This window comes from Spodoptera frugiperda, chromosome 10, assembly GCF_023101765.2.
Source record: "Spodoptera frugiperda isolate SF20-4 chromosome 10, AGI-APGP_CSIRO_Sfru_2.0, whole genome shotgun sequence".
NCBI classification, from domain to species: Eukaryota; Metazoa; Arthropoda; class Insecta; order Lepidoptera; family Noctuidae; genus Spodoptera; species Spodoptera frugiperda.
In genome coordinates, this window is record NC_064221.1 from 3,645,872 (window position 1) to 3,666,684 (window position 20,813).

The 20,813-nt window shown below is 42.4% G+C and overlaps 1 protein-coding gene across 2 annotated transcripts; it reads left to right on the forward strand.

Annotated features, from left to right (window-relative positions):
• Positions 1–12,213, forward strand: LOC126911117 (trichohyalin-like). Of its 2 annotated transcripts, none has more exons than XM_050696310.1 (2): positions 1–1,161; positions 8,615–12,213. In XM_050696310.1, exon 2 carries the CDS (start codon positions 9,778–9,780, stop codon positions 11,074–11,076), a length of 1,299 nt encoding a protein of 432 aa, XP_050552267.1. In that variant the 5' UTR covers positions 1–1,161; positions 8,615–9,777; the 3' UTR covers positions 11,077–12,213. The 2 variants fall into 2 exon arrangements, with proteins under 2 accessions (XP_050552267.1, XP_050552268.1); XM_050696311.1 differs by having other exon boundaries at positions 8,615–12,205.
• Positions 12,214–20,813: the final 8,600 nt, after the last annotated feature.

Here is a 20,813-nt window from a genome sequence, read left to right on the forward strand (position 1 = left end):
AGTGCTGAAAAGTTCATTATCAGGCGGAAACAAGGTGCGAGCCTATAACGGTTGGGTCATGCCGGTCCTGATGTATTCTTTTGGTATACTCAAGTGGACTCAGACTGAACTTAACGCCCTGGATAGGCGAGTCCGAACACTGCTGACTGCAAATCGTATGCATCACCCTCGTTCATCGATCATGAGGTTGTACATCCCGCGGAAGTGTGGGGGTCGAGGCTTATTAAATGCTAAGACCCTTCATAACCGTGAGGTGTGCAACCTCAGGGAATATTTCCTGAAAGTAAACGAGGGTATGCATCGAGAAGTAGCAGCAGTGGACAATGGATTCACTCCACTATCTTTAGCAAAAGAGAACTGGCGCAAACCTGTGGTATTAAGCGTCAATGACCGCAAGGAGGTATGGCATAGCAAGGAGCTCCACGGACGCTTCTTCCGGGCCCTTCATGGACCCAGTGTAGATTTTCTGGCGTCCGTATCTTGGCTACGATTCAGTAATCTCTTTGGTGAAACTGAAGGATTTGTCTGTGCAATTATGGACGAAGTTATCCTTACGAATAACTACCGGAAATATATTATTAAGGATGGGACCGTTGACATATGTCGGGCATGTCATAGTCCTGGTGAATCCATAAGACATATAATTTCTGGTTGTGGTCGTTTGGCTAATGGTGAATATTTGCATAGACATAATCAGGTGGCCAAGATTATCCACCAGCGACTTGCTTTGCACTACCAACTTGTTGAGTTTGAGGTTCCATACTACAAGTATGTGCCCGATCCAGTTCTCGAAAACGGCCATATCACGTTGTACTGGGATCGATCTATCATCACTGACAGGACTATTGTAGCCAATAAACCTGATATAGTGGTGATAGATCGGCAAGCGCGCCGCGCGATGATAGTCGATATCACCATTCCTCATGACGAGAACCTCGTGAAAGCTGAAAAAGATAAACAAATAAAATATCTTGACTTGGCTCACGAGGTTGTCGACATGTGGAGTGTGGATTCGGCTATCATTGTGCCGATAGTCGTGTCGGCCAACGGATTAATACCCAACAGCCTCGACAATCACCTTAGGAGGCTGGGGTTGGGCGGATGGATCAAGGGCCTGATGCAGAAGGCAGTACTCCTCGAAACGGCACGTATTGTGAGGAGGTTTCTGTCTCTGGAGCCCTAACCACCGGTAGCTTGGACCATGTTCCCGCTACTGGTCGGCTCCTACTTTTATATTTTTAAATATTATTTTATATTGTATGTTTTAAATATTATTTAAAAATGTAAATTTAGAGAATTTTAAATAAATATGGAGAATAACAATACGAAAAGACGAAATAACCAGGATTTGGAGGCAAGATAAAGTCTACATTGTACCTATTGTCCTATCTACTACTGGAGTCATACCGAAACACCTTCATCACAGTCTAAAACTACTAAACATCAAAGATACTACCTACATCAAATTACAGAAAGCCGCAATTCTGAATACTTGCCGAATAGTACGAAAATTCATGCAGATTGATGAAAATGACATTTCACCACCATCAGCACCACCACCACCACCATCCCTTCAAACCATTGATCTTCTAGACTAACTATAACAATTACAACATAGTAACATGTGCTTTACTTGGCTTAGGCCCGTAAAGTACATTATACCCGGCCGTGGAGCCGAGACTTTAAACAAGTATCGAAAAATAATAACAATAACACCGTTAATAATAATAATAATAATGTCCGCAAGGCAGCTTGTGGCGAGCTGTTGGGCAGTGGCGACCCCACGGACCTGACTCCCGGGAGAGGCCCTACTTTTTAACTCCGGTTAGTACTCGTGACTATCCGGAGTGGCCTCTCCTACCTCACTCTTGCCTTAATCGGCTGGTTTGAGTGGAGATTCGCAAGAGTGGAGTTGCCTTCAGCTCCACTTGGGGGAAGGACGTATCCCAGTAAGATGCTGGTAGGGGTCTTGACCGTACTTCCGGGATTGCTCTGATAGCCGTGGGATGCCCTCCCTTCCTCAAGCAGCTCAACGGATGTTGCTTCCCTTGTCGCTACATGCTAGCGGCCGTTTCCGGGGGCCCACTATTGAGTTTGCGAGTCACCCCCTGCCTGTTTATCCGTATGTTTCAATATTGGTCAGGGGCAGGGGCCATAGTCCCCATAGTTAACCGGTTAACTATTCCACAGCCACCCACACCCATATCCCTATCATTTCCTTTTACCATATCTCGCAATAGTCCTTCATCAACCGGGGATTGTCCTTTGGTGTACTTCCATAGTGCATACAGGGATAATCGCCGGCTGATGTCCCATTACATTTAGATCAAAATTGTTCAACGGGCCTCTGCGAGTTGGCTTCGGCCCCTCGTACGCCTTCCAAAGGTCCGGGACCCTGTGGTCCCGAGATTATGTAAATAATAATAACAATAACAATAATAACACCGTTTCAGAACTATTTATACTACCCATAAATATTTTACAAAATCAAAAAAAAAACCATTATAAAAATAATAATAAACAGTGACATCACAGTGACAGTGACACAATAAGAAAAACCTAATATTATATACTAAAATGAAGAAAACTATATAAAACCATGTTGACGAGAGCCAGGAGGACACGAGGCGCACCCCCACCATCCCCGGACTCGTCGCTCAGCTCCGCCTCGCCGTCGCCGGAACCCAACCACGAACCGGTGACAGCAGTAGCGTCGAGCTCGAGCGACGAATATTTCTCCCCACCGACGTCGCCGCCACCTGTACGTCGGCCGAGGAGAGGCCGGCCACCGACGGGCTTGGGAGCCAGGGGTCAACAGACCCCGGGACGGGTCCCCGCTGCCGGTGGTTGTGCGCGGCGCATGAAATGGACTCAAACAATAAATGAGAACGTCATGCGCGCGTACTACGGTGCTACGGAGGGAGGAACCAACCTCACTGCGTACCGTGAAAGGATGCTGTCGATGTTTCAGGTACTCGAGCCATCCGTCAACGTCTCGGCTCAACGACTCTCGGATCAGGTGCGGGTCATCCAACGCAATCGTAGATTGGACGAGGCTGCACTTGATCGGCTACGCTCAGAAGCACTGCGCAACCGTGTCGTCCCCGCCCCACCACAAGAGGTGGTACAAACACCTACAGCGTCACAAAATGTGACACCGACCACTCCTGCCGCTGGAGTGGAGGACGACAGGGTTGAACAAGTAAGTACTCAGTGCAATGAACGACTGAGGAGTGCTTTGGAGGATGCAATTCGTGAGTATAGATTTGCTCCTTTAAAACCAAAACTGCCACGTTTGCCCATGTGTGGAAGAAATAGGGCGCTGGTAAGCGCTCTGGATTCGCTACTTAAAACATATTTTGAAAGTAGCGAAAACCTCTATGATACACACTCGATTCTGTACTGTGGGGCGGTAGCAGCTTGTCGAGTAGCTAACGTCAGATTCTCGAATCTTGACGCAGCAGTCCGACCAAAACCAGCAGTACCAGCCTGGCAGTGCAGGATTGAACGTCGTATCAGTGAGGCCAGGGTGCTTATCGGCAAACTATCCTGCTTCAGGGATGGCAATACTCGTCCTAGAGTGATGCGCTTTGTAAGACGTGCATTTGTAGGGACTGAAACCAGTCCTCATGAATACATGTCACGTGTTACAGAGCGCATCGATTTCCTGAAGCAGAAAATCTACGCATGGGCAAATCGTATCAGGCGGTACAAAAAACGAGTAGAGCGATATACTCAGAATCGCATGTTCCAAAGAGATCAGAGATGGGTATATAGAAATTGGGAACGATCCAACCAAGATGTGACTGATGGGCGGCGACCGGATGATGAAGCCACTAACACATTTTGGCGCAACATCTGGTCGGTGCCTGTCAGCCACACAGAGGATGACTGGATCTGTGATGTTGAGCGAAGGTGTGAAACTGTGCCAGAGATGGAGGAGGTGATAATCACCTCCTCTGATGTGAGCAGTGCAGCCTGTTCGGTCCCAAATTGGAAATCACCGGGGCCAGACGGGCTGCACAACTTCTGGCTCAAATGGTTCACCAGTTCACACGCTCGCTTAGCATCGCAATTCCAGGCAGCTTTAGAAGCTGGATCGTTGCCCCAATTTCTAACAACAGGCGTTACCCATCTGCTCCATAAATCAGGTAGTTCCACTGACCCCAAAAATTATAGACCAATAACATGTTTACCAACGGTCTATAAACTTCTTACATCTATTTTGAGAACAAAAATAACAAAACATATTGAAAAACATTCCATTATGTCTGTATCTCAAAATGGATGTAGGAAGGGGTCTCGTGGAACTAAGGAGCTACTCCTCATTGATATGGTTGTAAGCCAACAGGTTCGTCGGTCCCGAAAGAATTTGTCTACATGCTGGATAGATTATAAAAAGGCATATGACTCTGTGCCACATACATGGCTCATGAGGGTGCTGGAGTTGTATAAGATAGATGCAACTCTACGCGCCTTCTTGCAGTCATGTATGAGGCAATGGAGTACTGTGCTTTGCTATCCGGGATGTAGACAAATCCAAGGGAGTGAAGAACCTGTAAGGATAGTGCGAGGAATATTCCAGGGTGACAGTCTGAGCCCACTATGGTTCTGCTTGGCCTTGAATCCTCTCAGTACTTTATTGGAGGCTTCAGGGCTAGGCTATCCTTTGCGGAGAAGGGGTCTAGTCATATCCCACTTGCTTTACATGGATGACCTCAAGTTGTTTGCTCCAAATAACAAACAACTGATGGAACTACTGAAAATAACTGAAAAATTTAGTAGTTCCATCAGAATGGAATTTGGTGTAGATAAATGTGCTGTCATGCATGTGAAGCGAGGAGGGATTGTGGAATCTGAGGGTCTAGAACTCTCAGATTTCACAAAACTAAGAGCGCTCTCCGCAAATGATACTTACAAGTACCTGGGTATGTCAGAGGGATTAGGCATTAATGGGCCGGACATGAAACAATCGTTACGGGAACGCTTCTTTGGCCACCTGAATAAAGTGCTGAAAAGTTCATTATCAGGCGGAAACAAGGTGCGAGCCTATAACGGTTGGGTCATGCCGGTTCTGATGTATTCTTTTGGTATACTCAAGTGGACTCAGACTGAACTTGACACCCTGGATAGGCGAGTCCGAACACTGCTGACTGCAAATCGTATGCATCACCCTCGTTCATCGATCATGAGGTTGTATATCCCGCGGAAGTGTGGGGGTCGAGGCTTATTAAATGCTAAGACCCTTCATAACCGTGAGGTGTGCAACCTCAGGGAATATTTCCTGAAAGTAAACGAGGGTATGCATCGAGAAGTAGCAGCAATGGACAATGGATTCACTCCACTATCTTTAGCAAAAGAGAACTGGCGTAAACCTGTGGTACTGAGCGTCAATGACCGCAAGGAGGTATGGCATAGCAATGAGCTCCACGGACGCTTCTTCCGGGCCCTTCATGGACCCAGTGTAGATTTTCTGGCGTCCGTATCTTGGCTACGATTCAGTAATCTCTTTGGAGAAACTGAAGGATTTGTCTTTGCAATTATGGACGAAGTTATCCTTACGAATAACTACCGGAAATATATTATTAAGGATGGGACCGTTGACATATGTCGGGCATGTCATAGTCCTGGTGAATCCATAAGACATATAATTTCTGGTTGTGGTCGTTTGGCTAATGGTGAATATTTGCATAGACATAATCAGGTGGCCAAGATTATCCATCAGCAACTTGCTTTGCACTACCAACTTGTTGAGTTTGAGGTTCCATACTACAAGTATGCGCCCGATCCAGTTCTCGAAAACGGCCATATCACGTTGTACTTTTTTTTTTTTTTTTTTTTTTTTTGTTGACGGGGGGAAACCTTCAAAAGGCGCCTAGCTTTTTGGGGAAAAAACTAGGGAGTGTGGGATTTTTACCGCACTAAAACCTCCCCGGTGGCCACCATCTGCACCTAAAGGAGGCACCGGGCCCTCTTAGTAGACCAACCCCGGAGCCCCCGTGGTGCAACGCCCGTAAGGCACTTCTCTATGGAGACCTATTTGCCATCCTTATCCCTCTCTGTGCAATATAGTGCACGACGACACGTGACCACTGTGCCGCCGTCTTCCTTGAGGTCATTGAGTGGGCGCCTAGATTCCCCACTCTATGCGCCCATGACCCCAAAGGTTTATCTGCCAATACAATATAGGCAAGGTATCGACATGTTAGGCGCCGCGGCGGTTGCCACCTCGACGCCTTCTACGGGTGGGATCCCTCTCACGATCCCGCTCGGCCGCCTCCTTTTGGGACATTACAGTCTCACAAAAGGAGGCCACCTCTCTCCAGTTTTCTGCCTCTGTCAGCATAGCTGTAATTACTGCTGGCAGAGACAGGTCTCGCCCGATCCTGGCAACTAGGACCCGCCGCTCAGATTCCCATGCTGTGCACTCCTCAAGCGTGTGCTGTGCCATATCAAAGTTACATCCGCAATGATGGCAATTTGCCGTGGCCTCTCGCCCAATCTTGTTCAGGTACTCACCGAAACAACCATGTCCGGTGAGCACCTGAGTGAGCCTGAAGGAGACGCGCTCCTCTCTCTTCAGCCAGGCTTCGAAGTGCGGCAGAATGGCTTCGACAACGCGCTTGCGTGAGTACTCCGGCTGTTCTAGCCGCTCACGCCACCGCTGGAGCGCGTGTCGCCTTTCCCGCCGCCTCAGCCTGACGAACACCGTTTCTGGCACCCTTCCGCCGTTTTGGCGGATAGTGCGAATTTGGTCATAGACCTTCGCATCCATATCCGCCAGGATATCCAACGGCGGAAAGCGAGCCAGTAGAGTTGCCGCCTCAAAGGACACCGTTCTGTATCCTCGTGCGATCCGGATGGCCATTTTCCGCTGCAGACGATATATTTTCGCTCTACAGCGTCGGACGCCTGACAGTCGAGCTGACCAAACAGGCGCCCCGTAAAGGACCATCGATCGCACGACACCCGCGTAGAGGCGGCGAACTTCTTCTCGAGGTCCCCCAATGTTAGGCAGCAGTCTGTGCAGGGCACCCACTGCCTTCTCGACTCGGGGGACCAGGCGTTCGAAATGCTCTTCGAAGCCCCACCGACTATCCAAGGTTAGGCCTAGATACTTTAGGTACCTGCCTACCTGGACTTGCGCATCTCCGATTCGTACCGACGAACTGGGCGGCTCCCTGGTCCTCGGCAGTTTGTGAAACCAGAGCGCCTCCGTTTTTTGAGGCGCTATCTTTAAGCCCAGTTCGTGAATTGAGGCCACGACTTTTGCCACACCGAGTTCTGAAAGCCGGATGGTCTCCTCGAAGGTATTCCCACTGGCCATAACTAAAGTGTCATCTGCATAACACACAATATGGACGCCAGCGGGAAGATCGACACGCAAGACGGCATCGTAAGCGAGGTTCCACAATAAAGGACCCAATACCGATCCTTGTGGAACTCCGCACGTAATTTCCCTCTGCTGAACGCTACCGTCCCGGCCCACATAGCGGATGCGCCGGTCACGTAGGTAGGCCCCGACAATGTTCTGCAAATAAGGAGGGACCCTATGGTGAACTAGGGCCTCCTGATTGCCTTCCAGGGTAGGGAATTAAAAGCGTTGACGATATCTAGGCTTATCGCCAACGCAACCCCACCCCTAGAAACTGCCTGATCCGACAGCGAGCGGACGCGCAGTATCGCATCTATTGTGGAACGCTGCTGCCGGAAACCATACTGACATTCGGACAGGTCGGGACCAACACGCGACAGGTGCTCGACGAGCCTTTCAGCAATCACTCTTTCAAAGAGCTTGGAAACCTCGTCGAGCAGGCAGATGGGACGATATGCAGAGGGAGACTCCGCGGGCCTGTCTTGCTTCTTCAAGAGGACCAATCCAGCCTCCTTCCAGGGAATGGGAAACACGCTTGTTTGGAGGCAGCTGTCGAACAGTCGACGCAAGCGGTTCCCAAGAGCATGCATAACCAGAGCCCACACTCGGCCAGGAACACCATCCGGGCCAGGTGCGGTATTACGAACACTCATTCGACGCACGGCTCGACCCAACTCCCCTTCGGTTACCCCCAAGTCAGAGGACCAGTCTGAAGGTAGGGGCAGTGAGGGACTGTCTCTTACTACTGGGAAGAGCGTGCTTATCACCCTTTCCAGCAAATCCGGATCCATAGTCTCCGTAAGTGAGGGGCCCACGGACGGAGTTTGCCCATGACCAGACGATATGGTCTTCCCCAAGGATCCCTGTTCAGCCCATATATATCACGTTGTACTGGGATCGATCTATCATCACTGACAGGACTATTGTAGCCAATAAACCTGATATAGTGGTGATAGACCGACAAGCGCGCCGCACGATGATAATCCATATCACCATCCCTCATGACGAGAACCTCGTGAAAGCTGAAAAAGATAAACAAATAAAATATCTTGACTTGGCTCACGAGGTTGTCGACATGTGGAATGTGGATTCGGCTATCGTTGTGCCGATTGTCGTGTCGGCCAACGGATTAATACCCAACAGCCTCGACAACCACCTTAGGAGGCTGGGGTTAGGCGGATGGATCAAGGGCCTGATGCAGAAGGCAGTACTCCTCGAAACGGCACGTATTGTGAGGAGGTTTCTGTCTTTGGAGCCCTAACCACCGGTAGCTTGGACCATGCTCCCGCTACTGGTCGGCTCCTATTTTTATATTTTTAAATGTTATTTTGTTTTTTATTTTTATAAGTAATGTTTAAAAATATAATTTTAGAGTGTTATAAATAAATATATATAACAATAAGAAGGCTTTATGATTGCAATCCAGGACCAAGTAATTAACACAAAAAACTACAGGAAATATATACTAAAAGACCCCAATACACAAAACGACAAATGTAGGAAATGCCATAGACAATCCGAAACTATACAGCATATCACAAGCGCTTGCCCAACTCTCACTCAGACTGACTATACACACCGACACAACCAAGTTGCACACATCATCCACCAACATCTTGCCACTAAACATCAACTTCTTACCGAACCTCCCAAGCCTTACTACCAATATATACCAAAACCTGTGCTGGAAAGTACCAATCACAAGTTATACTTCGACAGAGCCATATTAACAGATAAAACCGTGCACAACAATAGACCGGATATTACCCTTATAGACAAAGTTAACAGAATAGTTATTGCCGATATAGCTATTCCGAACACCCACAACTTACAAAAAACTATAACTTAGAAGATACACAAATATACAGAGCTGAAAGAAGAAATATTAAGAATCTGGAGAATGAACAAAGTATATATTGTGCCATTGGTACTCTCCAGTACAGGAGTCATCCCTAAATATTTACACCATGGAATCAATCTGATAGACCTACCCAAAAATATATACATAACCATGCAGAAAGCCGCAATTCTCAACACATGTCGGATCGTGCGGAAATTCTTGCAAGAAGATGCCGTTGAAAACGAATCCCACCATGAAGTTCACTTGGTTTAGGCCCGTGAGCTTCATTAATACCGAAATTCTTAAAATTTCGAGAAAAAGGAAATAACAATAATAACATAAGCTGGGAGTACCTCCACGCGGTGAAGGCGGTAACAGTTCAATACTGGCTAAAACTCCCATTTTATTGTAACTCATCAGAATAGATGCCTTCGGGCTTATGTTGTTTTGTGGTTTACGTATAATAATTTGGAAGTAGCCTACCCGGTAACGCAGGGGAGCAGCCAACAAAATCTTATACTCTACAGTTCTTAGTCCAAGTAATATTGTGACAAGAATCATTATGCCTAGACGAAAGAAATCAGGTCTTTCTCAATATTCGAGAGCCTCTAAACGCCAGAGACAAGTTAGATCTCAAGAAACTGAGGAAGAACATGAGGCACGTTTAGCTGCGAGGCGGGAATATTATGCTGAATTGGTATCTTCGGAAACAGCTTCGCAAAGAGAAGAAAGATTAGCTACGGTTCGAGAACAAGTAGCTGGTTCACGCGCCTCAGAAACGATGAATCAGCATGAAGCACGCCTTACAGCCGACCGTGAGCGTCATGTCGTATCTCGCGAGTCCGAGTCATTCACTCAGCGTGAAGAGCGTCTCACTGCTGACCGTGAGCGTCATATCGTATCTCGCGAGTCCGAGTCATTAACTCAGCGTGAAGAGCGTCTCTCTACTGACCGTGAACGTCACGCCACATCCCGCGAGTCTGAGTCATTCACTCAGCGTGAAGAGCGTCTCACTGCTGACCGTGAGCGTCATATCGTATCTCGCGAGTCCGAGTCATTAACTCAGCGTGAAGAGCGTCTCACTGCTGACCGTGAGCGTCATATCGTATCTCGCGAGTCCGAGTCATTCACTCAGCGTGAAGAGCGTCTCTCTACTGACCGTGAACGTCACGCCACATCCCGCGAGTCTGAGTCATTCACTCAGCGTGAAGAGCGTCTCACTGCTGACCGTGAGCGTCATATCGTATCTCGCGAATCCGAGTCATTAACTCAGCGTGAAGAGCGTCTCACTGCTGACCGTGAGCGTCATATCGTATCTCGCGAGTCCGAGTCATTCACTCAGCGTGAAGAGCGTCTCTCTACTGACCGTGAACGTCACGCCACATCCCGCGAGTCTGAGTCATTCACTCAGCGTGAAGAGCGTCTCACTGCTGACCGTGAGCGTCATATCGTATCTCGCGAGTCCGAGTCATTAACTCAGCGTGAAGAGCGTCTCACTGCTGACCGTGAGCGTCATATCGTATCTCGCGAGTCCGAGTCATTCACTCAGCGTGAAGAGCGTCTCTCTACTGACCGTGAACGTCACGCCACATCCCGCGAGTCTGAGTCATTCACTCAGCGTGAAGAGCGTCTCACTGCTGACCGTGAACGTCACGCCACATCTCGCGAGTCTGAGACATTCACACAGCGTGAAGATCGGCTCTCAGCTGACCGTTCTCGCCGTGCAATCTCACGTTCTCTAGAAACAGATGAGGAAAGAAGTTCACGGCTGTCTGCGGATCGCCATCGCCATGAAATATCCCGGATGTTCGAAAGCGATGAACAACATGATTTGCGTCTGTCGGCTGCTCGCAGCAATTAATAGGACAAGACAATTCATGGCTTTGTGAGCGAGCAATACTTACGCCCAAAAATGACCAAGCCGCTGCCATCAACCAAATTATTCTAGAGCGAATTGAAGGAGACCAAGTTGTATACCGGTCTATAAATACAGTGGTAGATCAAATGGATGTTACAAATTACCCGGTTGAATTTTTAAACTCTCTCGCTGCACCTGGACTCCCCGCACATAATATTACTTTAAAAGTAGGCATTCCCATAATGTTGCTTCGTAATTTAACACCCCTAAGCTGTGCAATGGAACTCGGCTAAAAGTAATTGCACTTCGAAGTAATATCATAGAAGCCGAAATTCTCACGGGTTGTGGATCTGGTGAAGTAGTATTTATACCACGCATACCGCTAATCCCAAATCATTTCCCATTTCAATTTAAGCGCGTGCAGTTTCCCGTTACTCCATGTTTTGCGATGACCATTAACAAGTCACAAGGTCAGACACTTCGAGCCGCTGGTGTCGATCTTAGGACGAGCTGTTTTTCACACGGACAGCTTTATGTGGCTTTCTCGCGTGTCACTAGCTCCGATAATTTGTTTGTATTGGCTCCTACAGGTAGAACATCAAATGTGGTGTATAAAGAAATTCTTTAGGCTTATAGCGATGTATTTCGACGTTCGGTATGGTGGAAGTACAAAGTGTCCTGATCAACATATATGAGAAGTGGTTATTTAACTGGCATGCAACACCTTCACTTTAAAAACATACGGAAATGACTCTATTATAATAGTTTTTTATCTTCTGTTGGCGCATTAACATCTCTTGGCGAAACGGAGTTCGCGGGCACCAGCTAGTTATTAATAATTCTATTCGACGATGCAAACGCTTAAATCCTGAGTACAGACTAGTTGAACAAAAGCGATTAGGTATCAATATTACATACCAAGAGGAGCTCGTATTTGCTCTGTACATAGACAGGAGGCTAATTATGTCAACCTGTACACTGCTGAGTATAGCCTTAATGGCTTTACTTCCACACATATAGAGGAGATATTTTTATACTTATAGAAGGGCTTAATAACATATCTTATGAGAATATTCAAAACTACCCCGATAACCAAGTACAGTATTTTATAGGCATTACCAAACAACAACATCAACAAATATTAGATGTTACACCAAGGCTTAAGAATATGCACCGGGGTAGTTTTGCATTAACAGCCTTGTTATGTAAACTAAGGACTGGAGATTCAGGCGATAGACTGTCATGTCATTAATATCGGTAGCAAGAAATATTTTGTTACATGATTATGTGCCACAATTTCTTGGGTTTTCTCATTTAACCATACAATGGTAAAGAGAAGAGAAAGAACAGAGGCAAAAGAACCGAAGCAAAGACCGCTGCTGATTATGTCACAAAGTTAGCTAATGCTGAGGCCACACTACCGTGATATGCCAATTAATTATTGCCATAACTTAAACAACATCCAGGTGTAACCACGATTTATGGTCATAATTTTACAATGCCAATCAATATGGCAAATGGTGGTAGGCAATAGCTCCGGCGGCGGTCTTTTTCGCACATCAAAGAAGATTACCGCAGTATTTAATGCGTTTGTGGCCACACTACCGTTTGTCCAGTGTGCAATATGAGCTCACCGGCGACGCACGTATCGACCGACATGGAGTGGTCAAATGAAAAAGCGCTCGAGTTTTTGGAATTATTCCAATCCGAACCATCTCTTTGGGATACCCGACAGAAGAATCATAAAAATCGCAGTGTACAAAATGATGACTGGCGTCGGATCAAACAAAATTTATCATTTCCAAGTACGATAGATGATTTGAAAAAGAAAAAAGAATCTTTGATGAATTATTACCGAAACCATCTAAATAAATATAAAAAGTCATTACAATCCGGAGCGGGTCCAAGTGAAATTTATAGTACTAACTGGTATGCATTTGAACTTATGAACGGTTTTCTACGACCAGTTTATGAATCCAACAGTTAATTGAATTCAGAGCTAAGTTTTTATTGTACCTATTCTTATTTTGTGCTCAAGTTTTCAAGTAGCCTACGCTGTCCTACCTGTTTTTCCCACTAATCCCACTAATAATACAAATGCAGTGACTTCAGAGATGGTCCCGTAGTGAAAGTTGTTCATTATCACGGCTAGAATACTCATATTTTTCACGGGTATTTCAAAAATAGCAGTGTATATGTTACAGTCAATACTCTTAACCAGTCAAAAGTACTATTGACTAACAAAATCATTCAAAAGTACTTTTGACTAAACAGGTTGGTTAAAAGTAGTTTTTACAGCACAGTTAGCGCAGTGTCTGAGTGACTGTACTGCTGCGCTGTGTGTCGCGTTTTCGATTCCCGCACGGAACAAATATTTTTAAGACCTACAGGTATTTGTTTCGAGTCTGTGTGTTTTTCTAACTACAACCTGTAACATAATTAATGCACACTGTCTTAGGGGGTCATTGTACTCATCATTATGAACAACTTTTTCAGCTGATCCATACATTTTTGTTCACGTGACTTGTTGAAATGATGAGTACAATGACCCCTTAAGACAGTGTGCGTTAATTATGTTATAGGTTAAATGTGATCAATTAGTTGCGAATCTTCGCACAAGAAAGAGGATCAGGAAATGGTGGAGACCAATTTTTGTCTAGATGTGTCGGTGGTCAACAGCTGGCTACTTGCAAGGAAAAATGGTTGCAATAAGGAGACGGCATCGTTGTTTGCATTTAGAAGGTATGTGGCTCGGAGCTTGATTGCCTCACATGGAACTTCACCGCATCAAGGTCAGAAACCAGCTAAACCTTTGTCCGCCACTCGCTATGATGGCAAAGACAATTGGATTGTACCCATAAATACAGAACGCCGCTGTGCGAATCAATGCGGAGGGAAATCAAAATTCAATCTAGATGGCGTTAGTATGCACATTTTGATATACATTTCTAACAGTTTTCTATACGAAAGGTGCTAAAGTTTCGAATATTCCTTTCTCAAGTCTACAGAAAAGATACAATAAAAAAAGTAACTTGACACCTCGCCTGGGACGGCTGACTGTGTTTAGCGCTGAACAAGAAAAGCAGACTTGATAAAGCAGATGGTGAATATTTTTTATGGATGCACAGCTGTAGAAATAAGAAAAGTGGCGTTTGAGTACGCTGAAAAAATGAACTTAAAGGTACGGTCAGACGTGCTTATTACTAGCACGAAAGCATGCTTTTATTGAGCAAGTGCTCATTAGTAGCACGTGTGTAATGTAATGAGCATGCTTATTTAGAGCGTGCTCAAAAATCAAACAACGTTTGATTTTTGGGCGTGCTCCGAGCACGTCTGAACAGGTTTGCTTATTAGCATGCTATCATCGATTCTGTTTCGAGCGGCGGACGTCTGTTTTACAAGAAAATTAAATCCGCAATATGTCGCGTTGGGGAGAAGAAAAAACTTTGCTTTTTGTGTCACACTATAAAAGTTACGAATGTCTGTGGAACACATTCTCCTTTATATAAAAATAATATTGCACGTAATAATAAAACACAAATTCAATCAGTCTTCTAAAATGGCTGGTCGTGTCTGGTTGGCATCTTTTATGGCTAGAAATTATATATCTGTTTAGGGTTGCCAACCGTACTCTAAAATAGAGTATTCTCTATAATTTATAACACTAATAAAGTACGCTAAAATACTCTTTTTTACACAATGTTTATGCCAGTCTGTAATAATATGCAAAAGCTGCAATAGCTAATTTGGAACAAAATGACTGCCCATTGTGGCATGAGTTGTGGTATGGAAGGATCACAGCTTCAAAAGCTTATGATTTTGCACATTGCAATACTCTTGATGGAACGTTAACGAAGACCATTTTGGGAGCAAGAAAATTGAGGGACACAGAGGCTATGAAAAGGGGTAGATTGTTGGAAAGTCAAGTTTTAAAGGAAGTAGAAAAAATTCGTAAAATAAAAATAAGTAAATGTGGATTAAACATAATTAGTACAAATCCTATTATAGGTGCTTCTCCAGATGGTGAAAATAGTGTGTACAGTATAGAAATAAAATACCCAACATCAGAAAAAGCAATGGGACGATATGTTAGTTCAGGAAATAAAGTGCCAAATATATGGCACAAGTGCAACTACAGATGCATTTTTCTAATAAAGCAAACGCACTGTTTTGTGTTGCTGATCAAGATTTTGAAAAAACAAAAAAAAATCAATCTTAGAAGTCAACTACGACCAGCAACTGTGAGAAAATTTGTTAGAAAAATGCAACATTTTTTGGAATAAAGCCATCTTTCCTAAACTACATATCTATGACTAGAGTTATGTCCCAGTAACAAGGACATTACTACACAGTCATTACAAGGACATTACTCAGGACGTTTTTAAAAACCCTTTTGCCTTCGCCCACAACCTAACTCTAGATAGATTTTTTTTTGTGTTTATTGTAAGGGTACTGCATTTGATTTCTGTCTAATTCTGTTAATCTGTTTTTTATGCTATGAAAATAAAACAAATGTAAATATATTATATATATATTTTTTTTTTTTATTAAAACATCCTGCATATTTGCCAATCCACAAGCTACTATTATTACATCATCTATGAAAGGAATTAAATTATATTATATTAATTAATACGCATACACCCAGAACAAATTGCTGAAATTGTAGGAAAACATGTAAACGCCAAAACAATCAGAGTTCACTTCCGCTTATTAAGGCGCCCGGAACATGTTTCAGGAACGCCATCGCCTGCTGCGCAATGCTCCAGCTCGTCGCAACAACAGCAATCATACAGCCAATAGATAACCACAATGGCATTCTGGTATTAACCGAAGCAAACGCCCAATACCAAATAGATACCTACCACCTGGCAGTTATCTACAACACAACAAAACTTAGAGATATATATGTAGCAACTATTATACTTTAAAATTAAAACAGAATAGTTCATTAGATTTAACAACTACATTTAAGCAAATAGATTATCTCATAGATAACATAGAAAGTAAGTTACTTTATTTAGGATTCGTAATCTTAGGGTTTAAGACAAGCTATCGCCAAAAGCGCGGCCTAATAAATAGCTTAGGTTCAATAATAAAATCAATAACAGGTAACCTAGTTCAAGAAGATGCAATGAAATAGATAACGCAATAAAATCGTTAAAAGCATCATTAAACAATAATAAAATAAATCAGCATAAAAGCATTTCCATTATGCAAAATTTCATGAAAGATTATGAAAATAACTTAAATGTAATTAAAAACAATCAAATAAAAATTTACAGGGCAATAGACAGATATGCCACACGTAGGAATGAAGCTGGTTAAGTGATGTCAACATACGGTCGGTCGAAATGAACTTCTTAACAGCAACTATTTTCAGTCAAATAGAAAATTCACTTCAGCAGCTTTATGATAGACTAGAAACCCTAGAAAATGCAATAACATTCTCTCATCTAGAAAAGATGCACCCTAGTATACTAGACGCGTCTTACCTTATAAAAGAACTCAATCAAGTACAAAATGAAATCAATGGCAATCTAGCATTCGCCCCAAATATAAACAACATTCACCTATGGGAAAAGACAAAGTAAAAGCCCATAGTACTAATGAAACATTGAACTTCATTCTAGACCTACCTATAGTTGCCAAACAACCCTATAACCTCCTACATCTATATTCCATCCCTAACAACAACGATACTATCCTTTTACCAAAAAATCCTTACCTTATCTTGGAAAATAACGAATTTGCATACCCCCACGAGCCCTGCGACACCATAACAGACAATGAAATAATTTGTAAACACCTTGAATGGAAAACTCTCCTACATTCCAACGATTGCATAGCCCAATTAATTCAACACCAAGAACCACATAACTGCACTTATGCCAAAGCAAATTACGATAATAACATCATCCAACAAATCAAAGACAATAGTTGGATAGTAATCATGAAACAAGATTAATACATAAAAACAATCTGTAATCAGGATGTGCAATATCAACTCAGTAAAGGTGTTTTCATAATAACGACAGACAGTAGTTGCAAAATACAAATACGAGATAGAACCCTATCCACCCATCAAAAATATATCAATATTAGGGAAACCAAATGTAACCCCTATTAAATTGAAACTAGACAGCATAAACCTGGACAACCTGAAGGATGCCCTACGCCGCTCAGAAGACATCAGCGATCCTGAAGAAGATGCAATAACCATCCCTGCAACACCCAGCTGGCCATCTATCACCATGTATGTTTTAGTATTCCTCACCGGAGTAGGAGTCGCAGTCTACAAACTCTGGTGGCAACGTAGATCGGCGCAAATCACAGCTGATCCTGAACCTGATCCTGAAGCAGTCCAGCTTCGGTCACACCCGTCGTTACGCCTCCATCTTAAGGGGGGAGGAATTATGTCCCAGTAACAAGGTCATTACACAAAGACCACCTTTGTCACTTAGACGTAATTAGATAATATGATTACATCACATATCGCTTCCTGGTACTTGTAACAGGAAGCCATTGTTCAGTTTATATCCCTTTATTATTTAGATAAGCCTTCATGTACTCTTTAGAATTAATAAAGATCAGTCTTGCTCTGCTCTTCAAGCGGAACACACCTAAAATATTGTTTTTATAAACCCTTTTGCCTTCGCCCACAACATAACTCTAGATAGATTTTTTTTTGTTCATTGTAAGAGTACTTACTGCATTTGATTTCTGTCTTATTCTGTTAATCTGTTTTTTATGTTATGAAAATAAAACAAATGTAAATATATTATATATATATATTTTTATTAAAACTCCTCATATTTGCAAATTTAGGCTTTATTAGGAAGTAAAGTCTATAAGTAACTACTATCTTGTACTATAATAACATCAGTAGCCCTATCACCATATCCATCAGAGATAAAATTGATCAAGCCATCAGGTGTACATGAAATTAAATACTTTAAGGTGTTACATTTTTTATACTGTGACCAAGTAAGTGATTGATGAACGGCATTTGATGGTTTTTCAATCTGAATTTCTAGGCAATCAATAATGGAAACAACATTACCATACCTACACCTAAACGATATGGGTAAATTATTGTAAATATCTGATGATGCTGGCCACACGATCAAGTACTTAAGTTTTGCTGCTGTAAGAGAAATACTTCTAGAAAATATTCTACAAATAGTACTTTGTGAACATCCAAATTGTAGTGCCAAGATGCTAAAGGACTCATTTAATTTAATTTTCTTGAGAGTTATTAATATGTGTTTATGTTGGAAGTTATGAACGCAACTGAAAAATGTCAACACTTGTCTATGTCAATTATTGTTTTTAAATTTTTATCTCTGGTTGTTTTACCCTTCAAAATGTCTGTCACGTATTTTTATTTCTCCTAACTTAGAATAAATATTTAATTAATTTAAACCTATCTTTGGGCTTTCATTTCAACAGGTTATGGGCCCAGAACGCGTAAATACTGCCGTTCAAAGTTAGTTTTGCGTTTCGAACAGTAAATAGAAAAAGTAAAATCGCGAGTATAGCTTCACGTATAGCTACCGCGCTCGCGAGTGTTTTGTTTTTTCTTTTTCAGCTATTTTCAGATTGAATAGATAATACAAATAATATTTATTAAATATGGCTGGTCATAATTCATTGATGTCTATTGAGAAGTTAACGGGTCGAGACAATTGGGCGAGTTGGAGTTTTGCAATGAAAGCATACTTGCAACACGAAGACTTGTATAATTGTATTTTGAAAGAACCAGTAGATACTGACCCAAACTCAGTCAAAAAGGATATCAAAGCTAAGTCAAAAATAATATTATTAGTTGACCCGATTCTATATGTTCATATTCAAGACGCTCAGAACGCAAAACAAGTATGGGAAAATTTGGCGAAAGCATTCGAAGATAGTGGTCTGACTCGAAAAGTTGGCTTGCTAAACTTTATTTCTCCTAACTTAGAATAAATATTTAATTAATTTAAATCTATCTTTGGGCTTTCATTTCAACAGTTTACTAGGAAGCGGAATATTATCATTTAAAGTATGATAAAATTTTCATTTCTCTAGAAAACTAAATATTGGTCTCAAAATAAAGTATTCTGTTTTCCATGCAGACTTTTTGGCAGTTCACAAACTCAGATGGTAAAGGGAGGATGCTGTGACTGGAAACATTTAAGAAGTATTTTATAAAGACATGAGAATACCAAAGAACATATGGCATTTATGTTCCAATGGATAACATTAGAGAGAGACATAAAACACGAGAAAACAATAGACAAAGAAAATGAAAGGCTAATTCGTGAATCTCAAAAACATTGGTACAATTTGTTTGAGAGGTTAATCGATATTATTAACTTCTTAGCCTCTCATAATCTTGCATTCAGAGATTACAGAGAAGCTATAAAAACAGACGGTGACTTTAGTAATAGTGGGAACTTCATTGATTTATTTAAATTGATATCAAAATTTGATCCTACTTTACGAGAACATAATTATGAGACGTATTACTGACAAACAAACGTATCCGTTCCAATATCGGATCACCTTGACCTTCTGGGCGTTACTCTATCGCCTACCCTAAACTTAGGCTCATAATATATAGAGTCGAAGGCGCATCTGGCTGGTAGGAAGTTGGGCATCCTCTGGAGGGTGGGACGGTACTTCACACCAAAACAACTACTGAGCCTGTACCAAGCGCAGGTTCGATCTTGTATGGAGTACTGTTCTCACCTTTGGGACGGCTCGGCTAAATACCAGCTCGATGCGCTAGAACACAGCTCTTAATATATATAAATTCAGAGTTGGAATGTTTGGACTCATACAATTCCTTTAAAAACAATGAAAAATTGTTATGTGCTGCAAAAAGTACAAAAAAATACCTTTTTAAAAATACAAAATAAATGATACTCTGTTTTGTAAGTCCGTACTCTTTATTTACCACCTTTAAAATCCTTACTCTATTTCTTCTAAAAACAGTTGGCAACCCTATATCCGTAAGAAAACCAGAAGCCACCAGCATAAATCGTATCACGGCATTTAACCCTTAATTTGATTCCGTTAAGTATAATCAACACTGAAAACAAAAAATGTTTAAATTATTTTTTTCTCAGTGAACTAGTTCTTATTGGTGTTTAGTCGATTAGTAGTTTAATCTATTTTAGTGGAAAAATATTTTTTACCAAGTGGCAACACTCAATTAGGCAGTGTCAAGTCAAAATGGCGTCAAGACGAAACGCACTGCGAGCTGTGCAGGTAAATATATTATATTTGTTTGTAAAATGACTGAATATTACAAATACGGTAAATGTTTACGTTTGTATAATAGGGGAAAGTACGGTATATTGGACCGTTAGTTAAATTGGACCACCACGATATCTAAAAAAGTGGAAGTTTTTTTTTGGCTTGGCAACTCCATACGACTCGTAACTAACTTCATGTTGTACCGCCATTTTTGTTTTTGGCATTAACTTCTTCGACTGTGTGTTGTTTACAAAAATATAATTTCATACTTTTCAATGTAATTTTTAGTGTTTTGATCTAAGGACATAAATAAAGCAAGCAAAGGTAAGCTTTGAGTTCTCATATTTATAGTTTCTATTCATTGTTTATCAACATTTTACTACAGTAAGTTGAATACCGGCTATTGTAGGTTATGTTTTTGGAAAGTCTGTTTTATTTGTAAATTGGCTAGTTCGGTAAAATGAACTGGTCCAATTTAACAGACCTATTTTTATTTT